Here is a 22,082-nt window from a genome sequence, read left to right as displayed (position 1 = left end):
CAGAGGCAGAGGGAGAAGGGGGAAGAGAGAAAAAGGGAGAGGGAAAAGAGGGGGGAGAAATAAGGAGAGTGAGAGACAGAAGGAGAGAGGAAGAGGGAAAGGGAGATTGAGAGGGAGAGAGTGGAAGAGAAAGTCAGAGGGAGAAGGAAAGGGGAAAAAAAAGGAGATAGGGAGAGAGAAGGAGAAAGGTAGCAAAAAGGAAAGTGACAGGGAGACAGAGAGAGGTTGAGAGAGGCAGAGAAGAGAGGGAGAGAGGGCAGGGAGTGAAGGGAGAAAGAGAAAGAAAGGGGGAAAAGGAGAGGGAGAGGAGAGAATGGGAGAGAAAGGAACAGGAAGAGGAAAAGGGAGAGGGTGAGAGAGAGAGAGTGGAAAAGAGAGAGAAAGAGAGGGAGGAGAGGGAGATAAAGAGGTAGAGTGAGGGAAGAGTGGGAAGTGAGGGAGAGGGAAATGAAGAGGGAGAGAATTAGAGGGAGAGATGAAGAGAGAGGGACAGAGAAAGGGGGAGAGTGAGCAGGGGAGGAGTGGAAAAGGGAGATAGATGGAGAAAGAGACAGACAGGGAGAGGGGGAGAGAGTAAGAAAAGGAGAGAGATGGAAAGTCAGGGAGATGGGAAGAGAGAGAGGGACAGGTGGGAGAGATATGAGAGGAAGAGATCGGGGAGAGGGAGAGTGCAGAAGAGAGGTGGAGAGGGAGGGAGGGAGAGGGGAGAGTGGGAGATGGAGAGGGAAAGAGGAAGAGAAACATAGGCAGAGGGAGAGCCAGAAAGGCAGAATGAGATATAAAGAGAGAAGGAAAGGGAATTAGAGGAAGAAAGGGAGAGGGAGAGAGAGAGAGAGGCAGGAATGGGAGAGGGAGGAAGAGGAAGAAAAAGGGAGATGGAGATAGATGAAGGAAGAGATAGAAAGGGGGAGAGAGGGAGAGGGTAAGGGAGGAAGGAAGAAAAGCTGGGAGAAGAGAAAGTGACAGGAACATGTAGAGAAAGGAAAAGAGAGAGAGAGAGGGAGATGGAGAGAGGGAGAGGCAGAGGGATACAGAAGAGAGAGCAAGAGACAACGGGTGAGACGGGCCAGTAGCCAGAAGTACAATAGGGGAACTGAAACAGACAGAGCCCAGCAGTTTGCAGCCATTAAGTAAATCGAAAAATCCTATCTCCCCTAACCAAGGACACTTAAAGAGTAAATAGTCTACACTCTTCCTCCACAACCAGAGTGTAAAGATCTTCAATCACAAATCCAATTAGTGCCATTAGTGCCAACCACGCCCAAGGACAGATGAAGATAAGGAAATTAATCTCATTTTGGGGAGTCAGCATAAAGCTGATGAATATTCTATTGAGACTCTCCCCTAAACTTCAAAACCCTCAGAAGGATGGACCCACGACATGCTCTCTTTTGGGAGCATGCCCACACCTTTCTTCTCTCACAGGCTTGCATCAACCATACTCTAAAGATCCCCCCACAAGACTTGTAACCAGGGGGCAATGAGTAGCAGCTTGTTCTGGGCTAACCCCCAGAACCTGCTGCTAAGGTCGCTTATCTTTGACTTTCGGATGAGCCAAAACAGTCCCACCTAGGCTCACTTCTTTCCTATAACATTTCTAGAGAACCAAAGTTCTCTCCTTTTGCTTTTTTGACCCTAAGCCCTCCTTTGTTTCACTGTCCCCAGCTTTAACAAATGTACTCTCACAAACTCCTGGACTGATCTTGTGAAATCTTTCCCGAGTGAAGTCAAGAACCCACATACTACAGGCCTCTGGAGACAGGCCAGGTCTGAGCCTGGTTCCTATCCAGTAGTAATGAAGGAATAAAGAGGGAGGGAGACAAAAGAAGAGAGGGAGAGAGGAAGGGAGAGAGAGAGAGGGAGAGAGGGAGAGGAAGGGGCAGAGGAGAGCGGGAGACTTATAGGGAGGGGTCGAGAGAGGGGGAGAGGTGGAGTGAGGAAAAGAGATGGAAAGAGAGGGTGAGAGAGGCAAGGGGAGAGGGAGAGAAAGGGAGGAAAACTGAGAAAGATAGTATGGGTGAGGGAGAATTTAAAGAAGTAAGAGAGAGAGCGAGAAGAATAGGGAGAAAGAAGACAGAGAGGGATAAGTTAAAGGCGATGGAGAGAAGGAAAAGAGAGGAGGAGGAGAGGGAGAAAGAAAGGGAGAGAGGAGAGGTTGAGAGGGCGACAGAGAGGGGGAGAGGGAAAGGGAGAGGAAGAAGAGAGAGGAAGAAAGACGGAGAGAGAGGAGGAGAGGTAGTAGGAGACCAGAGGGAGGAAGGGAGAGAGGGAAAAGGATAGGAAGGGAGAGGGAAAGGAAGAGATGAGATGGAGAGAAGAAAAGAGTTGGAGACAAGAGATGGCAGAAGAGAGGGAGAGAGAGAAGGCGAGAGAGAGGCGGAGAAGGTAGGGAGACAGAGGAAGAAGAGGGAGAGAGGAAGGAGAGTGGGCAAGAGAGGTAGACAGAGAGAGAGAAAGGGAGGGGGAGAGACGGAGAGACAACTCTGCCTTTTGATTGCTCCTGCATTAACGGGCTCTATCTACTCCAGTCTCCACCAAGACGCCAATCCTGATCTTTTGGCAAGTCCTTGCCCTTCTTGAGTTTCATGATTCTGTCGTTCCCTGTTTGGGGACCCTGGCCTTTTTAGGCTCTGTAAAGTAATAGAGGGTTCCTGGATTGTTTCCAATACTTCAAAGTCAGACGCAAAGTCAGAAACTGCATTTGCGCCTTGACCAATGTCCCAAAACCACCTTCTGCTGGAATAATTCTGTTTGGACTTCACTAGGATCACACTCTGCGTGACCTTAACCCTCCGTAGCAGGGCGGGGCTGCATCCTAACAAGATTGGGAGCACCGAGCATTCCCCGGGACCCCTGGGTCCAAAAGCAAGGGAAGGTACTGGCTCAGCAGAGCCATCGTATCCCGCAGCCCCTCTCACCGTCCAGCCCGGTTGCGAACCCCAGAGTTTCAGATCCAGCAGTTAACCTCGCCTAGAAACCGCGCCCGGAGGCGTAGTCCCACCCATCTAAGGGTGGCCCAGTCCCTACCACTAGCAGCCCAGCTCCGCCCCGACAAATCCCCACCCCTCATCTGCTGCCCCTTCCGGGCTTTAGGACCTTCCGCGCCCCTCTGGAACGTCATCCTAACAGGATGCGAGCCCCGCCCCCTGTCCTTTAGGCCCCGCCCCCAATTTCTGCCAGGCTGCGTCCCGGGCCGCCCCTTCTCCGCCCCCAGCGGCCCGGGTGGCGGAGGAGTGGTGCCGCGACCCTCGGACTCCAATGAAAATGGCGCTCCGAGCGGCGCGGAGCGTGCGGGCCGCGGCTTGCAGTCTGCGAGCTGTGTCGGCGCCCCCTGCGCCTTGCGCGCCGCGGCCCTGGGGCCTAAGGGCCAGCGCCGTCCGGACGCTGCACAGCGGCCTCAACCTGCTCTCGGGTAAGCTTGGGTGGGCACGTGGAGCCAGCCGGGGTGCCTGGGGGCGGGGGTTGGGGGCTGGGACACTTCCCTCCTCGCCTTCTTACCTTGAGTCCCCGCTGGGGACCGTCGGGGTGTAACCTGGCGACCCCTGAACACACTTCTTTTATCGCCGGGATCTCCAATTGTGTGACCCCAGCTCCCCTCTTTAAGTGGCGTGGACGATGCCGCAGCCTTTGTGCTGCGGGTTAGGGAGCCGGGGCAAGAGGCCTGGAGCACGCGCGGTCGCCGCGTCTCGGCTCTTTCTGGCTGGAGCGTCAGCCGCTGGCTACTGGAGAATCCAAGTGGCGCTGAGCTTCTTCGTGACCTTAGAGATTATCTCGATTTGTGGGTATCGTGGACCCTGTAAGTGGAGACAAATAATAGGTTTTAGGTTGCTCCACGGACCATCACTGACACCTTTTAAGTAAAAGTAAACACTGGGTCTGGATTTTTACTAGGTAAAATGAGAAGAAAACTTTCAGTTTCCCTCAAGAGAAAAATGGAAATAATTCTACCTCACAGAGTGTTTGGGAGGATGGAATGATACAGTGTAACTATTGTACATATAGCCTGACACATAATAAGTACTTGATAAATGTTACTTAAGTTTCAGTTCATAGAATCAAGTAAACAGTAAAAAAGTTGACTGATATTAATATTCAGGGTCTGACAGAAGTAACGTCTGTGTGAGTGTAGTTGGTAGGGTAATAATATGGGTGTAATTGTTTATAGTTTTAATTTGAATATTTCACCTAAAATGTCATATGGTGTGCTTGAATGTGATACTGTCATGTTACAGAATTACATGCTTGTGATTTTGTAAGAAAAGGCTGGGGCGTTACTTGTGCCAGGCCCTGTATTTTTATGTGACCAGTGACTTTGAAGGAAGGAAAATACAAACTTTTCATAAATTACTCAAAACGCCTAATTTTGAGACCAAAAGCTGTTTTTCAAAGCTCAGTAAGAAAGTAATTATTAACCTAATCTGTCCACTTTTTTTTTTTTTTTCCTGTTGGGCCAAGGGTTAAAGAATTGTACTAATCATTGTCTTTAGCTTAAATAGCATAGCCTAGAAAAAGACATAAATGGACTTCATGTTAGGTGAACCTGAGTGCATTCAGCTTAGTAATGTTGCTGTCTCTTCCTCTAAACCAGGGGTGTCAAACTCATTTTCACCAGGGGCCACATCAGCATTGCAGTTGCCTTCAAAGGGCTGAGGTAATTTTAGGACTGTATAAATGTAACTACTTCTCAACTCCTTTAACTCCTGTTAGAGTTGAAATTACACTGGGCCCTTTGAAGGCAACCACAAAACTGATGTGGCCCCCATCGGCCCCACTGGGGAGTTTGACACTCCTGCTCTGAACTATTGGTTGCTTAGTTGCTAATTTGAATGTGAGAGGAATCTTATTCTTAAGATTATCTTTACAATTAGGTAAAATGGCAAGGCCAAAATCAGGACAATAATCTCAGAGAAAAGTCATGTATTTATAGTTCTCCAGCCTTTTAAAAGGTATATTAGATTTAAACTTCTAGTTCTAGAGTTGAAAGGTAATAATAGGGAGAATTAAGAGTTGTTGCCAATGACCCTGTACTGAATATTTTGCTCAGAGTCCCCTTACTTAAATATCACTTCACTGCAACTTGATAAATGTTTACAGTATGTCAAGCAGTGTGTTTAGAAGGGGGAATGCAAATGAAATAAACTCTGGTCTTGCTTGTGTTGCACTTACAATCTACTTCCTGGGGGAGATTGACAAATGGTCTATATCTGTAGCACATTAAGTGCTATGAGTGTGTTTAGGGGTCAGGGTGGGAGGAGAGGAGTGCAGAGTGCTATGGGAGCATGCTCAATGGCCCAGGAACCCAGGCCTGAAGGGCAAGACAAGGCTTCTAGGAGGAAAGAGCTTCTAAGAAGCACTATGAAATGGTCAAGAAAAGACAAAAGACAGTGACAATGTTGCCTTCAGAACACTGAGTACAAACCTTAAACTGTTTTTTATATTGATTCTAGAGAGGGAGGGAAGGGGAAAGAATGAATCAAAAATGTGAGAAAGAATCATTACCTCTTACATGCTGAACCTGGGACCAAACCTGCAAGCTCAGGCATGTGCCCTGATCCAGAATCAAACCTGCAACCTTTCGGTTTGCGCAGGACTGTGCAGGATGATGTCCAACCAACTGAGCCACATGGGCCAGGGCCAAACCTTCAATTTTTAATGGAAAGATCAGATTGATCTGAAGCATTCAGTTATTTGAAGTGGAATGAAGTAAAGCAAATTTCTCTGTGACAAATTTTGCAACTTCTTCCACTGACGAGTATAAAATGAAAGCTTTTTATTGATTGGGGAAAAACAACATAATAAGCTATACTGTATTTACATTCTGTTGCATATCAGAACTGTGTGATCAAAGCAGTTAAGTGCTGTTTTAAGCACAACTGTCTTTGGGTAAGGGGAAAGGGTAAACCAGCAAGGCTGGTTTATATACTTTAAAACCATATTGGAATTAGTGAACCATTTTCCAATTAACTTCTGATGCATTATTTTTGGAAAAATAGTTCACTTTGGAAAGATTATATATATACATTTATACATATATATAAAAGATAGCATATGCTTTTTAAAAAGTACTTAATTCCTTAAAGCAAGTACTTTTAATATTAAATCCTAAATAATTTCTTTTCACATCTCTTGAACTTTGGTCAGTCTTCCATCCAGGAATCCTTGAATAATAATAGTTCGACCATGTCTTTGAGAGAAGCAGCTCATAAAGCCAAGGGCTAACCTGTCCAATGAGTGTTCAGCAGAGCTTGATGTTCCACCAGTAAATGGCTTAGCTCTGAGGTGACCATTAGTTCTGATCTTGTAGTTTGCTTCTTTAAATGGTGGTAGCCTATTTCTTCCAGGGCAGGCCTGAATTCCATTAAAATGGACTTTTAAGAACTTGTTCAAATTATATTGTACCAGGTTGGTTTCATTCCTGTAAATTCCACTTTTATAACCAAGTTGCAGTGAAGCTCTCTTAGGTCAGCTCTGAAGAGGTAAGTTGTTATTTTTTTAGGTTAAGTAATGTATAAGCATCTGTGCTCATTCCAGAAACCTCATCACTCCATATCTGTCTTCAGAGGGACAGACTTTATCTTCAAGACAGACCAGTTAGTATATAAGTATACATTTGAAATGTCCTCCAGAATTTTTTGTGTGATTTGGGCTAAGTAACATTAGAGCAGATGATCAAACCTCCAGAAGATGCACACGGTGTTCATGTCAAGCCGTCTTTGAGTAATACCACTGTTGAGATGTGCCCCCCTTTCACATGACCTGTTTTTTCTGGGGCAGTGTACTATTGAAAGGCAGCGTCAGTAAGTCAGACACAATTACTGGGAAAGTTTTGCCTTTTGACAGCATTGATGTAAAAAGTGCTTTTTAAGAAGTGATGCTACTGCTTTTCTGAAATATTGGTCTTCTATTTTAGTGCGTAAATTCACAGAGAAACATGAATGGATAACAACAGAAAATGGTATTGGAACAGTGGGAATCAGCAATTTTGCACAGGTATTGGATTGTCTTGAAATAGTTAAAACAGTCTGCTCTCACCTAAATTGGATTGCCTCTGCCTTTTAAAATTTGTTTATTCTGCCATTAGTTTGGGCTCTTTACAGGCCCTGAGAAAAAAACATCAATCATACTCAAGAAAGAAACATGTTTGTTTCATATTGGGGCAATTAAGGAAGGAGGCAGGAAAGGAAGAGTAAGTACAGGGCAGAGAGTTGTCAGTGTTTTGAGGATACAGTGCTATGCACATGACCAGGGGAGCATGAAGAGGGGAAACCTAGACTGGCACAGATTACACAGAGGGGAAACCTTTTATTTGTCCAATTTCTCTGTTAACTCCCCTGTCCCCATTGATCCCATATTTGAAATACTGTGTAAAACAGGGGTTTCAAACTCATTTTCACTGGGGGCCACATCAGTCTCACAGTTGCCTTCAAAGGGCCGAATGTAGAACTCCTTGCCCCTAGTTAAGTAGTAATTACATTTATACCGTCCTAAAATTACATTCAGCCCTTTGAAGGCAACTGTGAGGCTGATGTGGCCCCCGGTGAAAATGAGTATGACACCCCTGATGTAAAAGAAAACAAGTCAAGTAGCAGAACAGGTCAGTGATTTTCACCTGGATGTCTGGGAAGTGGGATACTAGAGGGAAAGAGGATTTAACTGATGGAAATACGATATTCTTTAGAAATGTTGGAATATCAGGTATTAAGAGTCAGTGACAACTATATCTCTACTGGCATATCTGTGTACCTACTGAAGCCCAGTATAAGGTGCTTTGTGAGGTATTGTGTATGTTGTCCTCACCTCCTGGAGCTTATCTATGAGTGTAATCACCTACATGGAAAATGACATACAAAACATTATATGATGGATAATGTGAGTGGTACAGGGTGTGGTAACCCTCACCTGATAGATCATTTCCTATTGGAATCAAGATCTTCAAGGAGGACAAAGGCATGAGGACTATGATTTTCAGAGTCAATGGGTAGGATTTCAGCAAAAGCAGTAGGAAAAAGGCCTAAGTAAAACTGCAGAGGTGAAAAAGCACAAAGTGTATTTGTTTTTATAGGAGATAGTTTTTGGGGGGACATATGGTTTGTAATGGGGGTCACTACTGCTTGTGGGAAATCTAGCTACATAGCCTGTTTTCTTGCAAGTCCTGAGCTAAGAATAGTTTTGTGTTTTAAGGGTTATAAGAAAAAAAAATTGGCCCATCAAGTGTAAAATGTGTACTACTATCTGAAATTATAAGGGATTTGGTGTTTGGCTTATTCCTATTTACTTAGAGGTTTAATTTGATTTCTTAGAGGATTTTTGTTTTGTTTTGTTTTTAGGAAGCTTTGGGAGATGTCGTTTACTGTAGTCTGCCTGAAATTGGGACAAAACTGAACAAACAAGGTAAGTGTTTTTCTCATCTTGGTATGTTATGATTCATGCCATGATCCTCCTTACCTAATAACTTTTATGCACCCAAGATCAATTACAGTGCTTTTTCTCAAGTGAAGGAAAACTTAAAAGTAGATTAGTCAATAGGGATTTATACCTTATAATACAAGCAGTATGGACATAGGTAAATACAGGATTGGCCGAGTGGCTCAGTGAAGGTCATCAAGGACAGCACCTCATTTGGTACTTTTCTGCCTCCATGTATCATACACAGGTCACAAAATGGCAGCAAAATCTTAAAAGCATCACCTTCTCAAACAAGTGTCCAAAAGCAGGAAAAGAAGGACAGGCGGTTTTTTTTTTGTTCTCTCATATCTCATTAGCCAGATCTGGGTTACATTGGCCATCCCTGACTGTAAGGGATGATGGCAAAGAGAGTAATGAACATGTGTAGATATTATAATGGAGGGTAAGACGTAGAGAAAAATGGCTCTTAGAACCATCACTCCCCACTCCACTCACTCATATCACTGCAGTGTAATATAATTGAGGTCTATTAAGTTTATAAGGTAAAATCTACTTTTCTTCAGAGGCAGTAAGAATATGGGCTTCGAAGGGTCAGAACCTGGTTTTTAAGCCTGGTCCACAGCATATCAGCTATGTGATTTGGGGAAAAATGCTTAATCTAGGTATCATCTATAAATTAGGATGATAATAATATTACCTACATTGTACTTGTCAGTATTAAATGAAATTTAGCATAATGTCTGACATAGATTAGTGCTTGATAAATGTTAGCCAGTAGTACCACCTATATTTATTCATGGATTCCTTGACATATAGAAGACAGCCCTACAGAATTTATTTTCTAAGTATCTTTGACAGTATTGGCCATGTCTTCTTACATTTAAACTTTTTCCAGCATTTATTTTACTTGAACTTTTTCTGCTTCCTGTCTCTCAATTTCCTGGCTGGTCAAATCCCTCTTTATGAAGGTCTTCCTAGAGATCATTTCTGATGTAAAAAACCTTGTGATTAATAAGCTTTTTTTCTGTACATCAAAACACTGTTCTTGTTTTCTTTTTTTAAATTATATTTTATTGATTATGCTATTACAGTTGTCCTGATTTTTCCTCCTTTGCCCCCTTCCACCCAACAACCCTTACTCCCTTACTCCCACCCTTACTCCCACAGGCAATCCCACCACCATTGTTCATGTCCATGGGTCATTTGTATATAAGTTCTTTGTCTACTTCATTTCCTATACTTTACATCCCCATGGCTGTTCTGTAACTACCTATTTGTACTTCTTAATCCCCTCACCTCTTCTTCCATTCTCCCCTTCCCTTCTCCCATCTGGCAACCATGTTGTAACTAACTTCTTTTCTGTTGCTGCTTTTAAGAGTCTGTCTTTAACCTTTGGCCTTTTAATTATGATGTGCCTTGGAGTGGGCCTCCTTGCATCCATCATAATTGGGACCCTGTGCTTCCCTGGACTTTCATGTCTACTTCCTTCAGTTTGGGAAGTTTTCTTTCACCGGTTTTTCAGATAGATTTCCAGTTTCATGCTCTTTTTCTCTGGCACCCCTGTGATGCAGATGTTGGACTTCTTGAAGTCCCAGAGGCTGTTTATACCATCCTCATTTTTTAAAATTATTTTTTCTTCTTGGTATTCTGAGTGGTTGTTTTTCGCTTCCTTGTGTCCCAGATCATTGATTCGTCGGCTTCATCCCCTCCACTGATGAGTCCCTGTAAATTGTTCTTATTTCAGTTAGCGTATCCTTCATTTCTGACTGGGTCTTTTTTATGCTGCTGAAGTCATCCCTAAGTTCCTTGAGCATTCTTATAACCAGTGTTTTGAACTCTGCATCTGATAGATTGCTTATCTCCACTCTAGCTCTTTTTCTGAAGTTTTTATGTGTTCTTTCATTTGGGCTGTTTGTCTCCTCCTTTTGGCAGCCTCCCTGTGTTTGTTTCTATGTATTGGGTAGAGCTGCTTTGACTCTGTGTATTGGTAGTGTGGCCTAATGTACTGGGTGTCCTGTAGGGTCCAGTGGCACAGTCTCCCCTATCATCCAAGCTGGGTACTTGAGGAGCACACTTCGTGTGGACTCAGTACCTCCTCCTATTGTAGTTGAGCCTTGGTTGCTGTTAGAAGATCAATGGGAGGGATTTATTCAGGCCAGTCAGCTGCAAGGACTGGCTGTGACCACTGACCACCAACCTCTACCCTCTGTGGTGAATCAACTGTGCAGGGGCAGGGTGGTGGTGCTCCAGCATGGTCTGTAGCTATCCACTGGGTGTGCTGGCCCTGGGGTTTCCTGGGTGGTGCAGGCCAAGGTCAGCCCCCACCTGTGTTTTGCCAGGGGCACCCTTCCTAAGCTGTAAGGCAACCTGAGATGGCTGCTACTTGTGCTAAGCTTGGAGATTCCCAGGTGGAGCCAAGCTGTGAATCTACTATGGCTGCTGCTAGGGCTCACTGAAGCCAGCTGTTGCTTGTTTGATAGGATGTAGGAGCCAACACCAGCCATTCTTATGAAAAGCAGCTTTGGTATGCCCATAAGTTGGGTGGGGTGGAGCCTCTGTGGATATCCAAGGTCAGTCAAACAGTGATAGCCCGGTTGATGGAGTCTCAGATATGGAACCAGCTTGCTGGCTCTGTGGGGGTTGGGGGGGGGGTTAGAAAAGGGATACAGTGATCCCTTACCAACTGCGGGAGTTACGTTCCAGAGACCCCTGCAATAAGTGAAAATCCATGAAGTAAAGGCGTTATATTTATTTTGTTATTTACATATATTTTAAGGATTTATAAACCCTTCCCACACTCCTATAAACCTTTCCCACACTCCTATAAACACTTCATATGCTCTTAAACACTTTCTATACTCTTAAACCTACATAATTTTAACAACATATAAAATACCCATATATGGGTATTTACCAGTGAGGTAAACAGTTGTCCCTCACTATATCCTGGTTCACTTATTGCGGCTTCACTGTATGGCGGGTTTTAGAAAACCAGGACTTGTTGACAAGTCGTGGATATAGCGAAGGACGACTGTAATTGGCCTCTGCTTGCCTTGATGCCAGTGACTTCAGTTTACCCCTGTGTACCACTGGTGCCTTTAAAACTGCTACCCCGGTGCTGGTGCTCAGAGAGAGTGAGTCTGAGTAGGTGAGTCAGTGTGTGGGTTCTTTAAGAGGAGATGCTTGGGGCACCAGAAATTTCTTCCGCTGTCTCAATCCCCACTGGTTTTTGCAGCTAGAAGTTGTGGGGACTTTCTTCCTGGCACTGGAACCCTGGGCTGGGGGACCTGGTGTGGGGCTGGGACTCCTTGCTCCTGAGATCTCTCCCCCAAATATTTATCCACATGGGTGTGGGACCAGTCCATTCTGTGTCTGCGCCTCTCCTACTAGTCTGGGTGGATGAGATTTCTTTAATTCCATAGTTGTCAGACTTGCGATTCAGCTCGATTTCTGTCATTCCTGAGTGATGGTTGTTTTATATTTTAGTTGTAATATTTGATGTGGCTGTGCGAAGAGGCTAGCCATGTCTGCCTACACTGCCATCTTGTTTGGAAGTCTTGTTTTCTTTCCTCGTGTCCTTTTATTTACTATGTACCCACTCTGCTACTCTCAAGCAGGACATTATAAGTTTCTGAACATCTCTCTTTTTTAATATCTTTATTAAGACCTTTTTTATTTTTTAAAAGATTTTATTTATTTAGAGAGAAGGGGAAGGAGAAAGAGGGAGAGGAACTTCAATATTTGGTTACCTTTCATGCACCCTGTACTGGGTACCTGGCCTACAACCCAGGCATGTGCCCTGACTGGGAATTGAACCTGTGACCCTTTGGTTTGCAGGCTGGCACTCGATCCACTGAGCCACACCACCCAGAGCTTAAGATGTTCTTTTTAAACAAAAGCTAAAGATAATAATCTCCTTCTAAGCATTATTTTAGCTATATCTCAAATAATTTGGTGTGTTGTATTCTCATCATTCACTTTAGATCACTTGATATTGTCCTATAGGTGACTAAAACTGTTAATTTTTGCAGCCTTAAAAAAAAAAATCTGTTCTTTAGCCCTGGCTGGCGTGGCTTAGTTGGTTAGAGCATCGTCCCATAAACGGAAAGGTTGTGGGTTTGATCCCCAGTCAGGGCGCACACCTAGGTTGAGAGTTCAGTCTGTGGTCAGGGTGCATTACAAGAGGCAACCAATCAATGTTTCTCTCTCCCATTCCCTCTTTCTCTAAAATCAATAAGCAATCTTTGGGTAAGGATTAAAAAAAAACACTGTTTTTTAGATTGGTTAATTTCAGATGATCTTTCTTCATGTTCACTGACCCTTTCTTCTACTGTATCCAGTTTGCTGTTAATGCTATCCAGTGAATGTTTTATTTCAGATATTATACTTTCCAGTTCTAAATGTACATTTTAAAATTTCCATTTACTTTTTAATCTTTATTGTATTTTTTCCCCATTACTATTTTGTCCTTTCATAAACCCCAGCTATCACCACCACTAATGGAATTACCAGAAAACCTTTAGGTAGCTATTATAAATATATTGAAAGACTTTTGCAAAGAAATGGAAATAGATGATAGCTGGGAAGGGAGAGGTTAGGGGGTGGAGGGATTGAGCAAAAAGGAAAAAGGACTCATGGACATAGACAACCCTCATTTTCCAGCCACCGTGGCAGCTTCATACTCTACCTTCTGACCCCTCAAACAAATAAGACTGGTTTTCTATTTGTGTTATAGTTATACTGTGCTATTTGGGTACGGTGGTGTTATCAGGGTACAAATTGTATGAATTTGAGTACGAATTCGAGTTCGAGGGACTCGAACTTGCTCAGTTCGAGTCCCTCTTTTCAAGCATTGACTCTGTTTGATCACTCTACAGAGCCTTTTGCATGTGCTCCATTTGGGGTTTATAACTGTTACCTGTAGGAGGGTTGGTCTGAGGTACTGTACTGTTACTGTATCTTCATTTTTCTGAGCCATAGCAAATTGAAAGACGGTTGCATTTCACTGAACTCGAGCACATCTGGTATTGGGATACATCACCATTTGTTCACTCTGTCTAGAAGAGATAGGTCTGCTTTATTGAGGCTATTTATATTCTTCTCATAGGTGATAGTAACATGACAAAACCTACGATTTTATTTGTAATTGAAGATGTTTAGAATTTTATCATGATTGTATTAGAAGTCACTACTTTTCCATATTTTGTATTTTTAGGTCATTAATTTGACATTGAATATTTTCTTTCATTTTCTCAATTTAGATGAGTTTGGTGCTTTGGAAAGTGTGAAAGCTGCTAGTGAACTCTATTCTCCTCTAACAGGAGAAGTAACTGAAATTAATGAAGCTCTTGCAGAAAATCCAGGACTTGTCAACAAATCTTGTTATGAAGATGGTAAGTTGTTAAGAATTTTTAAAAGGATTATTGCTGCAGTTAACATTTAATCTAGAGTTTAAAGCAAGATCTAAGTATTACAGGTTTGACTCCCAGTCAGGGTACATGCCTGGGTTGCAGGCCATGACCCCCAGCAACCGCACATTGATGTTTCTCTCTCTCTCTTTCTCCTTCCCTTCCCTGTCTAAAAATACAGAAATAAAATCTTAAAAAAAAAGAAAAAAGCAAGATCTAGCTGCTAGTGACTTTGTCTTTTTGCACTTCTTAGTAGTAGAGATTTTTTTTTTTTTTTAAGATTGATTGATTGATTTCTTTTTAGAGAGAGGGGGAGAAACATCAATGTGTGAGAGATACATCGATTGGTTGCCTCTCTCACATGCCCCCAACTTGAGAACGGGCCTGCCACCCAGTTGTGTGCCCTGAGTGGGAATCTAGCCAGTGACCTTTCAATTTACAGGGAGGTGCTCAATCCACTGAGCCACATCAGCCAGGATGAGCTGTTCTGCTTTTAAAAAGAAAAACACAGACTAGCTGAATATCTAAAGTTATGTTTAAAATCTTTGTTGATAAAAGCATTGCCTATTTTACAGGGTTCTTAGTGTCAACCACTTGTAAAATATTTATCTTTTCAAACATAAAGCATTTATATTATGTGATTCAGGTGGTAATAGAGTACTTCATTAATTTTCAGTTTTCTCACGTAATCTTTCCAGTAACCCATTGAGGTAGGCTACTAATAATTCTCTCCATTTTGTAGATGAAATGAGACCCCAAAGGGTTTATCTGTTATGGTCACACATCCAACAGACAGCAAGATTAGGATTAGGTTGTAGTTCTCTGTTGCCTGTCACCTAGCCCTTCTAACGCTTTACTTTCTAATGTCCACCACATCAGTAGTTAACAGTGTTGGTGTTCCTCTTGTTAATGAAAGCTATACCTGGTCTTGTACGCTTGGATCCCTATGTAAAGTCTTCAGTGTCCTCTGTCGATACTTACTACGACCTAAGAGTTGTCAATCTATTATAGCGGAATCTATCTAATTGTAATGTTTTTAATTGTGATATGCAAGAATATTAATTCGGAGGCTAAAATGTGAAGCTCTTTTAACAAGTAAAGAATTATGTACCGTTAGGTAAAGAATACTATATCAACTTTGAGGCAGTAGAAAATTTATTTTAAAACAAGTGTTGGCAAGGATGTGGAGAAAAGGGAATCCTGGTGTACTGTTGGTAGGAAGGCAGATTTGGTATAGCTACCATGCAAAACAGTATGGAGGCCCCTCAAAAACTTAATAGTGAAAAACTACCTTATGACCCAGCAGTTCTACCTCTGGGTATACATCACTAATTCAAAAGAATATATGCACCCCTACATTCATTGTGCATTATTTACAGCAGTGAAGACATGGAAGCAACTCAAGTGCTTATCCACAGACAAGTAGATAAAAAAATGGTGGTACATATATACAATGGAATATCACTCAGCCATAAAAACGAATGAAATCTTAATTTGTGACAGCATGGATGACCTAGAGGATATTATGTTAAGTGAAATAAGTCATACAGAGACAAGTATATCATTTTACTTACATACGGGATCTAAAGAACAAAATAAATGAACAAAAAAATAGAAACCAACTGATAGATACAGAAAACAGACTGGTGACTTCCAGAGAGGGTGGTGGTGGTTGGAGAGCTGGGTAGAAGTGAAGAGAATAAGACGTACTAATTGGTAGGTACAAAATGGTCACAGGTATATACAGTACAACATAGGTAATACAGTCAATAATATTGTAATAACTATGTATGGTGCCAGGTGGGAACTTGAGATATTGGGGGGAATCACTGTACAAAGTATATGATTGTCTAACCACTATGCTGTACATCTGAAACTAATACAAAATAATATTGAATGTAAACTGTAATTTAAAGTAAAATTTTTAAAGTATTTTACATTTTGAATGAATTTGACTTTTACCCTTTAAAAGGTAATTTGTGATACAAGATTTTTTTACTTTGGTTGCAGGTTGGCTGATCAAGATGACATTGAGTAACCCTTCAGAACTAGATGAACTAATGAGTGAAGAAGCATATGAGAAATACATAAAATCTATTGAGGAGTGAAAAATGGAACTCCCCCCTAAATAAAGTAGTATGAAACAACTTAATCTAGCATAGTTGTCTTAAATTAGTGGTGAATAGAATTTTTAAAATAACAATTTGTATTCATACCATGGAAAAACAAACTACAACAATGCTATTGGAAGAAAATGCTCCTTAACCTTCCAATGATCGAAGATAAACACAATTTGCATCTTTTTTTACAACCCCTGTGATTTTTAAGATAGGCTACAATTATAATATTCAGAACTCCTAAGATCATCTGTGGTGAAATCTAGTTGTCAAAATTATGTATTTCAAAGATAACATTTTATCTTAAACCTTATTAATATTGTAACTTAGATCAGTTTCTGGATTTCGGTCAAAATACTTAATGAGCCTTCCATTGGAAATCATTGGCAGTGGAGATAAGTTTTTGTTAGCGTCAGATGACGAACAAAACTATCTTAGTTTAGCAATATACTAAGTTTGCTGGTGCTATTTTTATACAGTGAAGCAGCAGCCTTGTGGGAAAACAAGAAAGTTTAATAATAAAACATTCAACTTCTTCATTAATCTTGATTTTTTTGTTTTGCTGTTAATATTTAGTGACTCTGCTAGTATTTGTGAAAATGCTAATTTTAACTTATGGAAAGTTGGTTTTTTTTTTATGAAATTAAAGCCATAACATGAAAGTCCAAGTAATGTTTCCTTTTAGTTATAAATGTGGTATTTATTAAGCAAATATAATTGCTTGGTAGTATTAAGTAATTTTAAAAAGATTTATTTTTAGAGAGGGCAAGGGAGGGAGACATCAGTGTGTGGTTGCCTCTCATGCACCCTTTACTGGGGACTTGGCCCACAACTCAGACATGTGCCCAGACTGGGAATTGAACCTGTGATCATGCCTTTGGTTTGTAGTAGGCTTGCCTAAGTCCAGTGAGCCACACCAGCCAGGGCTGGTCATCTTTAATATCATGAAAAAGAAACCAATGACATTGTTTTTCTATCATGCTAAGTTAGAAAAGAGAAAAACAAGGAAAGGTGAAAATTTGATCACATGGATGGCATCCTTAAGAAAGTTAAACCACATTCAGGTTTCCACTTAAGTAATGGGAATAGAAGTTAAACTTTATGAGTTCACTCACTCAGGGAACGTGCTTTGTAGTTTAAGTGCTTTGTAGCACTTAAGTGAATGTGCTTTGTAGCATATTTAGAGTGCCAAATGGTATTTTAAGCCAACTGTAGTATGCTAACACTTTGAGGGGAGGTATATACACAGATTTAAATATATGTGCACACAGCAAGAACAGACAAACACCTCCATCATTTTCCTTGTTACTAGAGGAAAAGGAAAATATTCAGACTACTCCCTTCTAATGGTGAATAAGCAGCAAATATGAGAACCTAGAGGAAGTAGATAAATAATATCTAAATCTTTCCTGCTCCTCAGTAGAAACCATTCTTTACAAGACTGTGCCAGTGGGCATATCACTGGTGAGCTATATCTTTGCACCCTTATCAAGAAGGAATCCAAGAGCCCTGGCTGATGTGGCTCAGTGGATTGAGCACCAGCCTGCAAACCAATGGGTTACTGGTTCGATTCCTAGCCAGGGCACATGCCTGGGTTGCAGGCCAGGTCCCTGATCCCTGGGGGTGTGTGAGAGGCAACCAGTTGATGTCTCTCTCACACATCAATGTTTCTCCCTCTCCCTCCCCACCTCTCTAAAAATAAGTAAAGTCCTAAAAAAGGTATCTAAGATATCTGGGATGATTATCTGCTTGTTCGTGTAATTATTATTCAAATTAACTAATTTGACTACCTGCTTTGGAAATAAAGAGGGATTAGTAATAATGACATAGTAATTATTACATAGTAATAATTACATAGGTTTACTCTTTTGTTTTAAAGGTACTCTCATATATTACCTTTTCGGATGTTCACAATAACCAGAGCTAGACAGGACATATCCAAGGCTACCACCATTTCACAGATAAGGTGGTAGAGGATAAGAGGTTAAAAAGCTGGGCAGTCACAGAATTTTCACATTTTTTAAAAAGATTTTATTTATTTATTTTTAGAGAGGGAAGGGAGAGAGAGAGACACATCAATGTACTGTTGACTGGGGATCGAACCTGTGACACTTTGGTTCACAGCCCGTGCTCAATCCACTGAGTTATGCCAGCCAGGGCTAGAATTTTCACATTTCCTGGTGCACTCTTCATCAGTTACTTAGCAAATGTTACTGAAAAAAAAAACATTTAAATGGGAATTGGAGCGGGAAAGGATGAGTGTTCTAAAGATGGGAAGCAGAAATGGCCTTTCTAAAGTGAAAGTCCATCAGTGATTGAGTCTGAAACAGATGGGCAGTTTTTTATTCTATCATTCTTCCTCGGAGACAGACCTGCTTGGTCTGTTATACCCACTCTGGGGTGTTTCAAAGAGCAGAATATTATGAATGAACTTGCTCTTTCACAATTTAGAATACAGAGCCAATTCAACCCTCATTTTTATTATACTGCTGCCAAAAAATAGGTGTTGAATGGGGACTAAACTGACAGTTCAATTTCTTACGAGCTCATATTCCTTGTGAACGGTTTTGGTCTTAATAGAGTAGCTTAATAGAGGTTTTGAATATGATTTCAACTTCAAAAAATGGAACAGGTTACTTTGGAAGTGTTAAAAGGATTTCTTAATACCACCTCAAAAAATTTTTTTATCATTCCCCAGATAGCTGACTGTTGACAGTATGTTTCATGAGCACAAACCACTAGAGGGCTCTCTGCATAGGCATGTCAGCATGAAAAGGAGGCTGGTCAACGCATCTAGTAAGAATTTTTGAATGTTTCTGAATTTCCCCCGTTTTTCTGGGGCTGCTAAAATGTACCACCTACCTTCAGTTTAAAAAATCATGCTAACTATAACTGTGCCCTCATTATTGCTCCACAATCTTATTTCAGACCTAATCACATATTTGCCTTTCTCAGAGAGGGCTCCCACTTTACATCAAGATAAAATCTCTGCTGCAAGGTTTTACTACTGACCACCTACCCGTATCAGTCTTTTTACTTTTTCTGTACACCTCCTGATCCCATCTTTCTGTTTTGGAAACATCCCTTTGCCAACTCTGAGATATTGTACCAGAACTACCAATAATCTTGCTTCAAACACACTTGTCCCTTAATGTTTCTGCTCAAGCTATCAGGGCATTTACCTACTAGACTTCAGTAGTGATTACTAGTGCACTTAAAACATGCAGGCCCAGTTAGTGTGAAGGAAATTAGTTACCAGATTTTCCAACTGCCACATGCACAATACTTACGAGAATGTACTTTCCGTCAAGAAGTTTAATACTTAGTCTTAGTTAAGACTGTGGTATGCTTCCCAGAAAGCTACAAAGCTACAACGAAGTAGCTCTAATGACTGGGTAACAAATTCTGCTAGTCACATGGTTCCAGATTTTCTGTTTTCAACAGAACTGAAGGAGGGTGGAAGCAAACTGTCAACTGCTCATTAATTTTTTTGTTGATCATTATGTGATTTCTGGCGTGGACAGTGGTTTAAAAGAAGAGACTGCTATTAACAAAATCCCTCTCATGTGCATCTTCATATGGACAAGGTATCTCAGCTTCCATCTATGAAAAAACTGGAATCAAACTAGGGTTGAATTTTTCTCATTCTAATAATAGTATTTACCCACAGATAGATGGAGGATATTCTTAATGTTCACCAACTGAGTAGGAATAAAGGTAATTCTCTATCTGGAAAGATGAACTATTTTAGCCTTACAGTCTTAAGATAATTTTTAAATTTAACTTTCAAGTTAAACATTTTTGTTGCACAGAGAAATGACAAGAGTATTTAATAAAAGTCCCTGACCATAAATATGTTAGAATAAAATTCTGTGGAGGAAGCAGAGTAAGAGTACAATTATAAATTTAAGGAGAAAAAGCAAAAGAAAAACCTCCATTTTTTAGTTTATTCATGTATTTTATTTTTTAAAGATTTTATTTATTTATTTTTGGAGAGAGGGGAAGGGAAGGAGAAAGAGGGAGAGAAACATCAATGTGTAGTTGCCTCTCACACACCCCCAACTGAGGACCTGGCCTGCAACCCAGGCATGTGCCCCGACTGGGAATGGAACCGGCGACCCTTTGGTTCCCAGGCCAGCACTCAATCTGCTGAGCCACACCAGCCAGGGCTTATTCATGTGTTTTTAAATATATATTGATGAGTATCAAACTGCCATTAAATTTAGGGTTTTTTAAATATTTTTAAGAGTAACGTTAACATTTTAAATGCCAACATTTATGATACTCCGGATATTACATCCTTGGCTATTATGTAGATTTAGGATTAAAAGTTTAAGTTTCAATACAAAAAAATGCAATGGGGTATGCAGTTTTGTGTACAATTCTTTTTAGTACCATTCCTTTCAGGCTGTGAAAGCCAAATCATCCAAATATATATATTTTAGGTAAAGAAATACACCTAAAAAAGTAGTCATGTTTTACAAAAGTACTTTGTTCTAAAAGTATTAGAATAATGTAATATTATAAGACATTATATAAAATAATCTTTGCATGGACTTGAAAGCCTTTCTAATTATGTTCTGTAACAAAGCAGTATAATACCTATCTTTCCAAATGCCTTTTAATCAGTGATATAAAGGACTTACATTCTAATATTGTTCTACAGCAGAAATATTCATACTTCTAAAACCAGAAAGCAGAAGGGTTTTGGAATCAGACCTGAGTTGGGTCCAGGCTCTACCATCTAATACCTAGGCATAAGTTCCCACCCCTGGCTGCACCTCTGGGTGCTCAATAGTTCCTCGGTTCACTTAAGGTCGCAAGGCTACTTTTCTTCATTAAAAGTGAAACAAAACTCCAGCGCCCACTTCACAGAGTTAAACAACTGTTAGTTGGCATTGCCAGTGGATTCAAACCAGTACTGTCCAGTCACATGAGCCAGGCACCGGGAAGTTGAAGACCCATGGACACTACTAAGTTTTTGGCATGCATCCCCTACAAGTCGTTCTCACGGGGGAGGGGAAATTCAGAGTCAGCTGGCAAAGCTGGGGACATTTTGGGTTGTCACCTTGTGGGTGGAGGCCAGGGATGCTGCTAACCATCCTGCAGTGCACACGGCGGCCCCACTTCAGAAAAATTCGGCCCTAGAACGAGAGTCGCTGGCGAGAAGCCCCGGTGTCTGAGGGGAAGCCAGTCCAGGACCCGGCGGGCACCCAGCCCCCGGTCTACTCCCGTAATTGGTGCTTAAACCTACGCGTTACCTCACAACACCGCCTCACGCGCTCGCAGCCGGCCGGAGCATCCCCACGCGCGGCGGAAGGTCTACGCCCGCATAAAGCACTAGGGCACCGAGCGCTCGTTTCGTCAACCAGCGTCGCCTCCCGCGCTCGGGTTTGTGGCGCAAGGCGGGACTACCTCACTTCCGCTGTAAACACCTGCGGGCCCACCCACCGTCCCCGCCTCCAGTGCGTCGTAACCCAGGGCAACTGTCGCCCTCGTCCGGCGCCGGCGAAGACTAAATTGCCTTGGCTTTCCACCTGGTGACTCCAAGTGAGGGTGTGAGTCGTGGCGGCCGCTTCCCAGTCCCCGGAGCGAGGCCCAACACCACTCCACGGGCGGCAGAGGCGGAGGACCTGCCCAACGAGAGGAAGCTGACTTCCTAAGCGGGGAGGCAAAAGGGACAGGAAGTACGAAGACTAGCGGGATTGAGGGCGGGGCCTGGAGAGTAGCAGCACGGAGTGGGTGGGGCAGTGGGAGGGGCCGTTGAAAGGGCGGAACCCTGCGGGGGAGGGGCCAATCATGGAACCGGTGGGGCTTGGTGAGGCAAGTAGGGTTTTGCTGGAGGGGTTAGCTCTTGAAGGTAGAGAAGGCATCTTTTGTGCCTAGGTAAGAACTGCTGGAGGGAGGGGAGGAGGTAGATGAGGAAGAAGGAGAAGAACCTGTAGGGCAGGGAGGAACTATTAAACTTTAATACTTCAATAGTTGAATATATTAAAGGAAAGGGAAGAGACAGGTATGAAGTGCCTAAGTGCCTAGGCCCTGGGAAAGGCAGGTTGGGGTGTGTGTTTGATGACTTGTATTTTCACGTAGACTGTAAACTGTATGAGAGCTGGAAGACGGGCATTGCTTTACTATTTTATTCCTGGTGCTA

The 22,082-nt window shown here is 42.1% G+C and overlaps 1 protein-coding gene across 2 annotated transcripts; it reads left to right on the top strand.

The window, feature by feature from the left end:
* Positions 1-3,166: 3,166 nt before the first annotated feature.
* Positions 3,167-16,480, top strand: GCSH (glycine cleavage system protein H). 2 transcript variants are annotated; one of them, XM_028501797.2, is made up of 5 exons: positions 3,167-3,412; positions 6,911-6,990; positions 8,328-8,391; positions 13,668-13,799; positions 15,825-16,480. In XM_028501797.2, exons 1-5 carry the CDS (start codon positions 3,259-3,261, stop codon positions 15,920-15,922), a joined length of 528 nt encoding a protein of 175 aa, XP_028357598.2. In that variant the 5' UTR covers positions 3,167-3,258; the 3' UTR covers positions 15,923-16,480. The 2 variants fall into 2 exon arrangements, with proteins under 2 accessions (XP_028357598.2, XP_035868149.1); XM_036012256.1 differs by lacking the exon at positions 3,167-3,412 and adding an exon at positions 3,545-3,796.
* The last annotated feature ends 5,602 nt before the right edge of the window (positions 16,481-22,082 follow it).

This window comes from Phyllostomus discolor, chromosome 12 (assembly GCF_004126475.2).
Source record: "Phyllostomus discolor isolate MPI-MPIP mPhyDis1 chromosome 12, mPhyDis1.pri.v3, whole genome shotgun sequence".
Taxonomy (NCBI): Eukaryota; Metazoa; Chordata; class Mammalia; order Chiroptera; family Phyllostomidae; genus Phyllostomus; species Phyllostomus discolor.
Note: the sequence above shows the minus strand (reverse complement) of the source record. Positions and strands in the feature narration are given on the sequence as shown.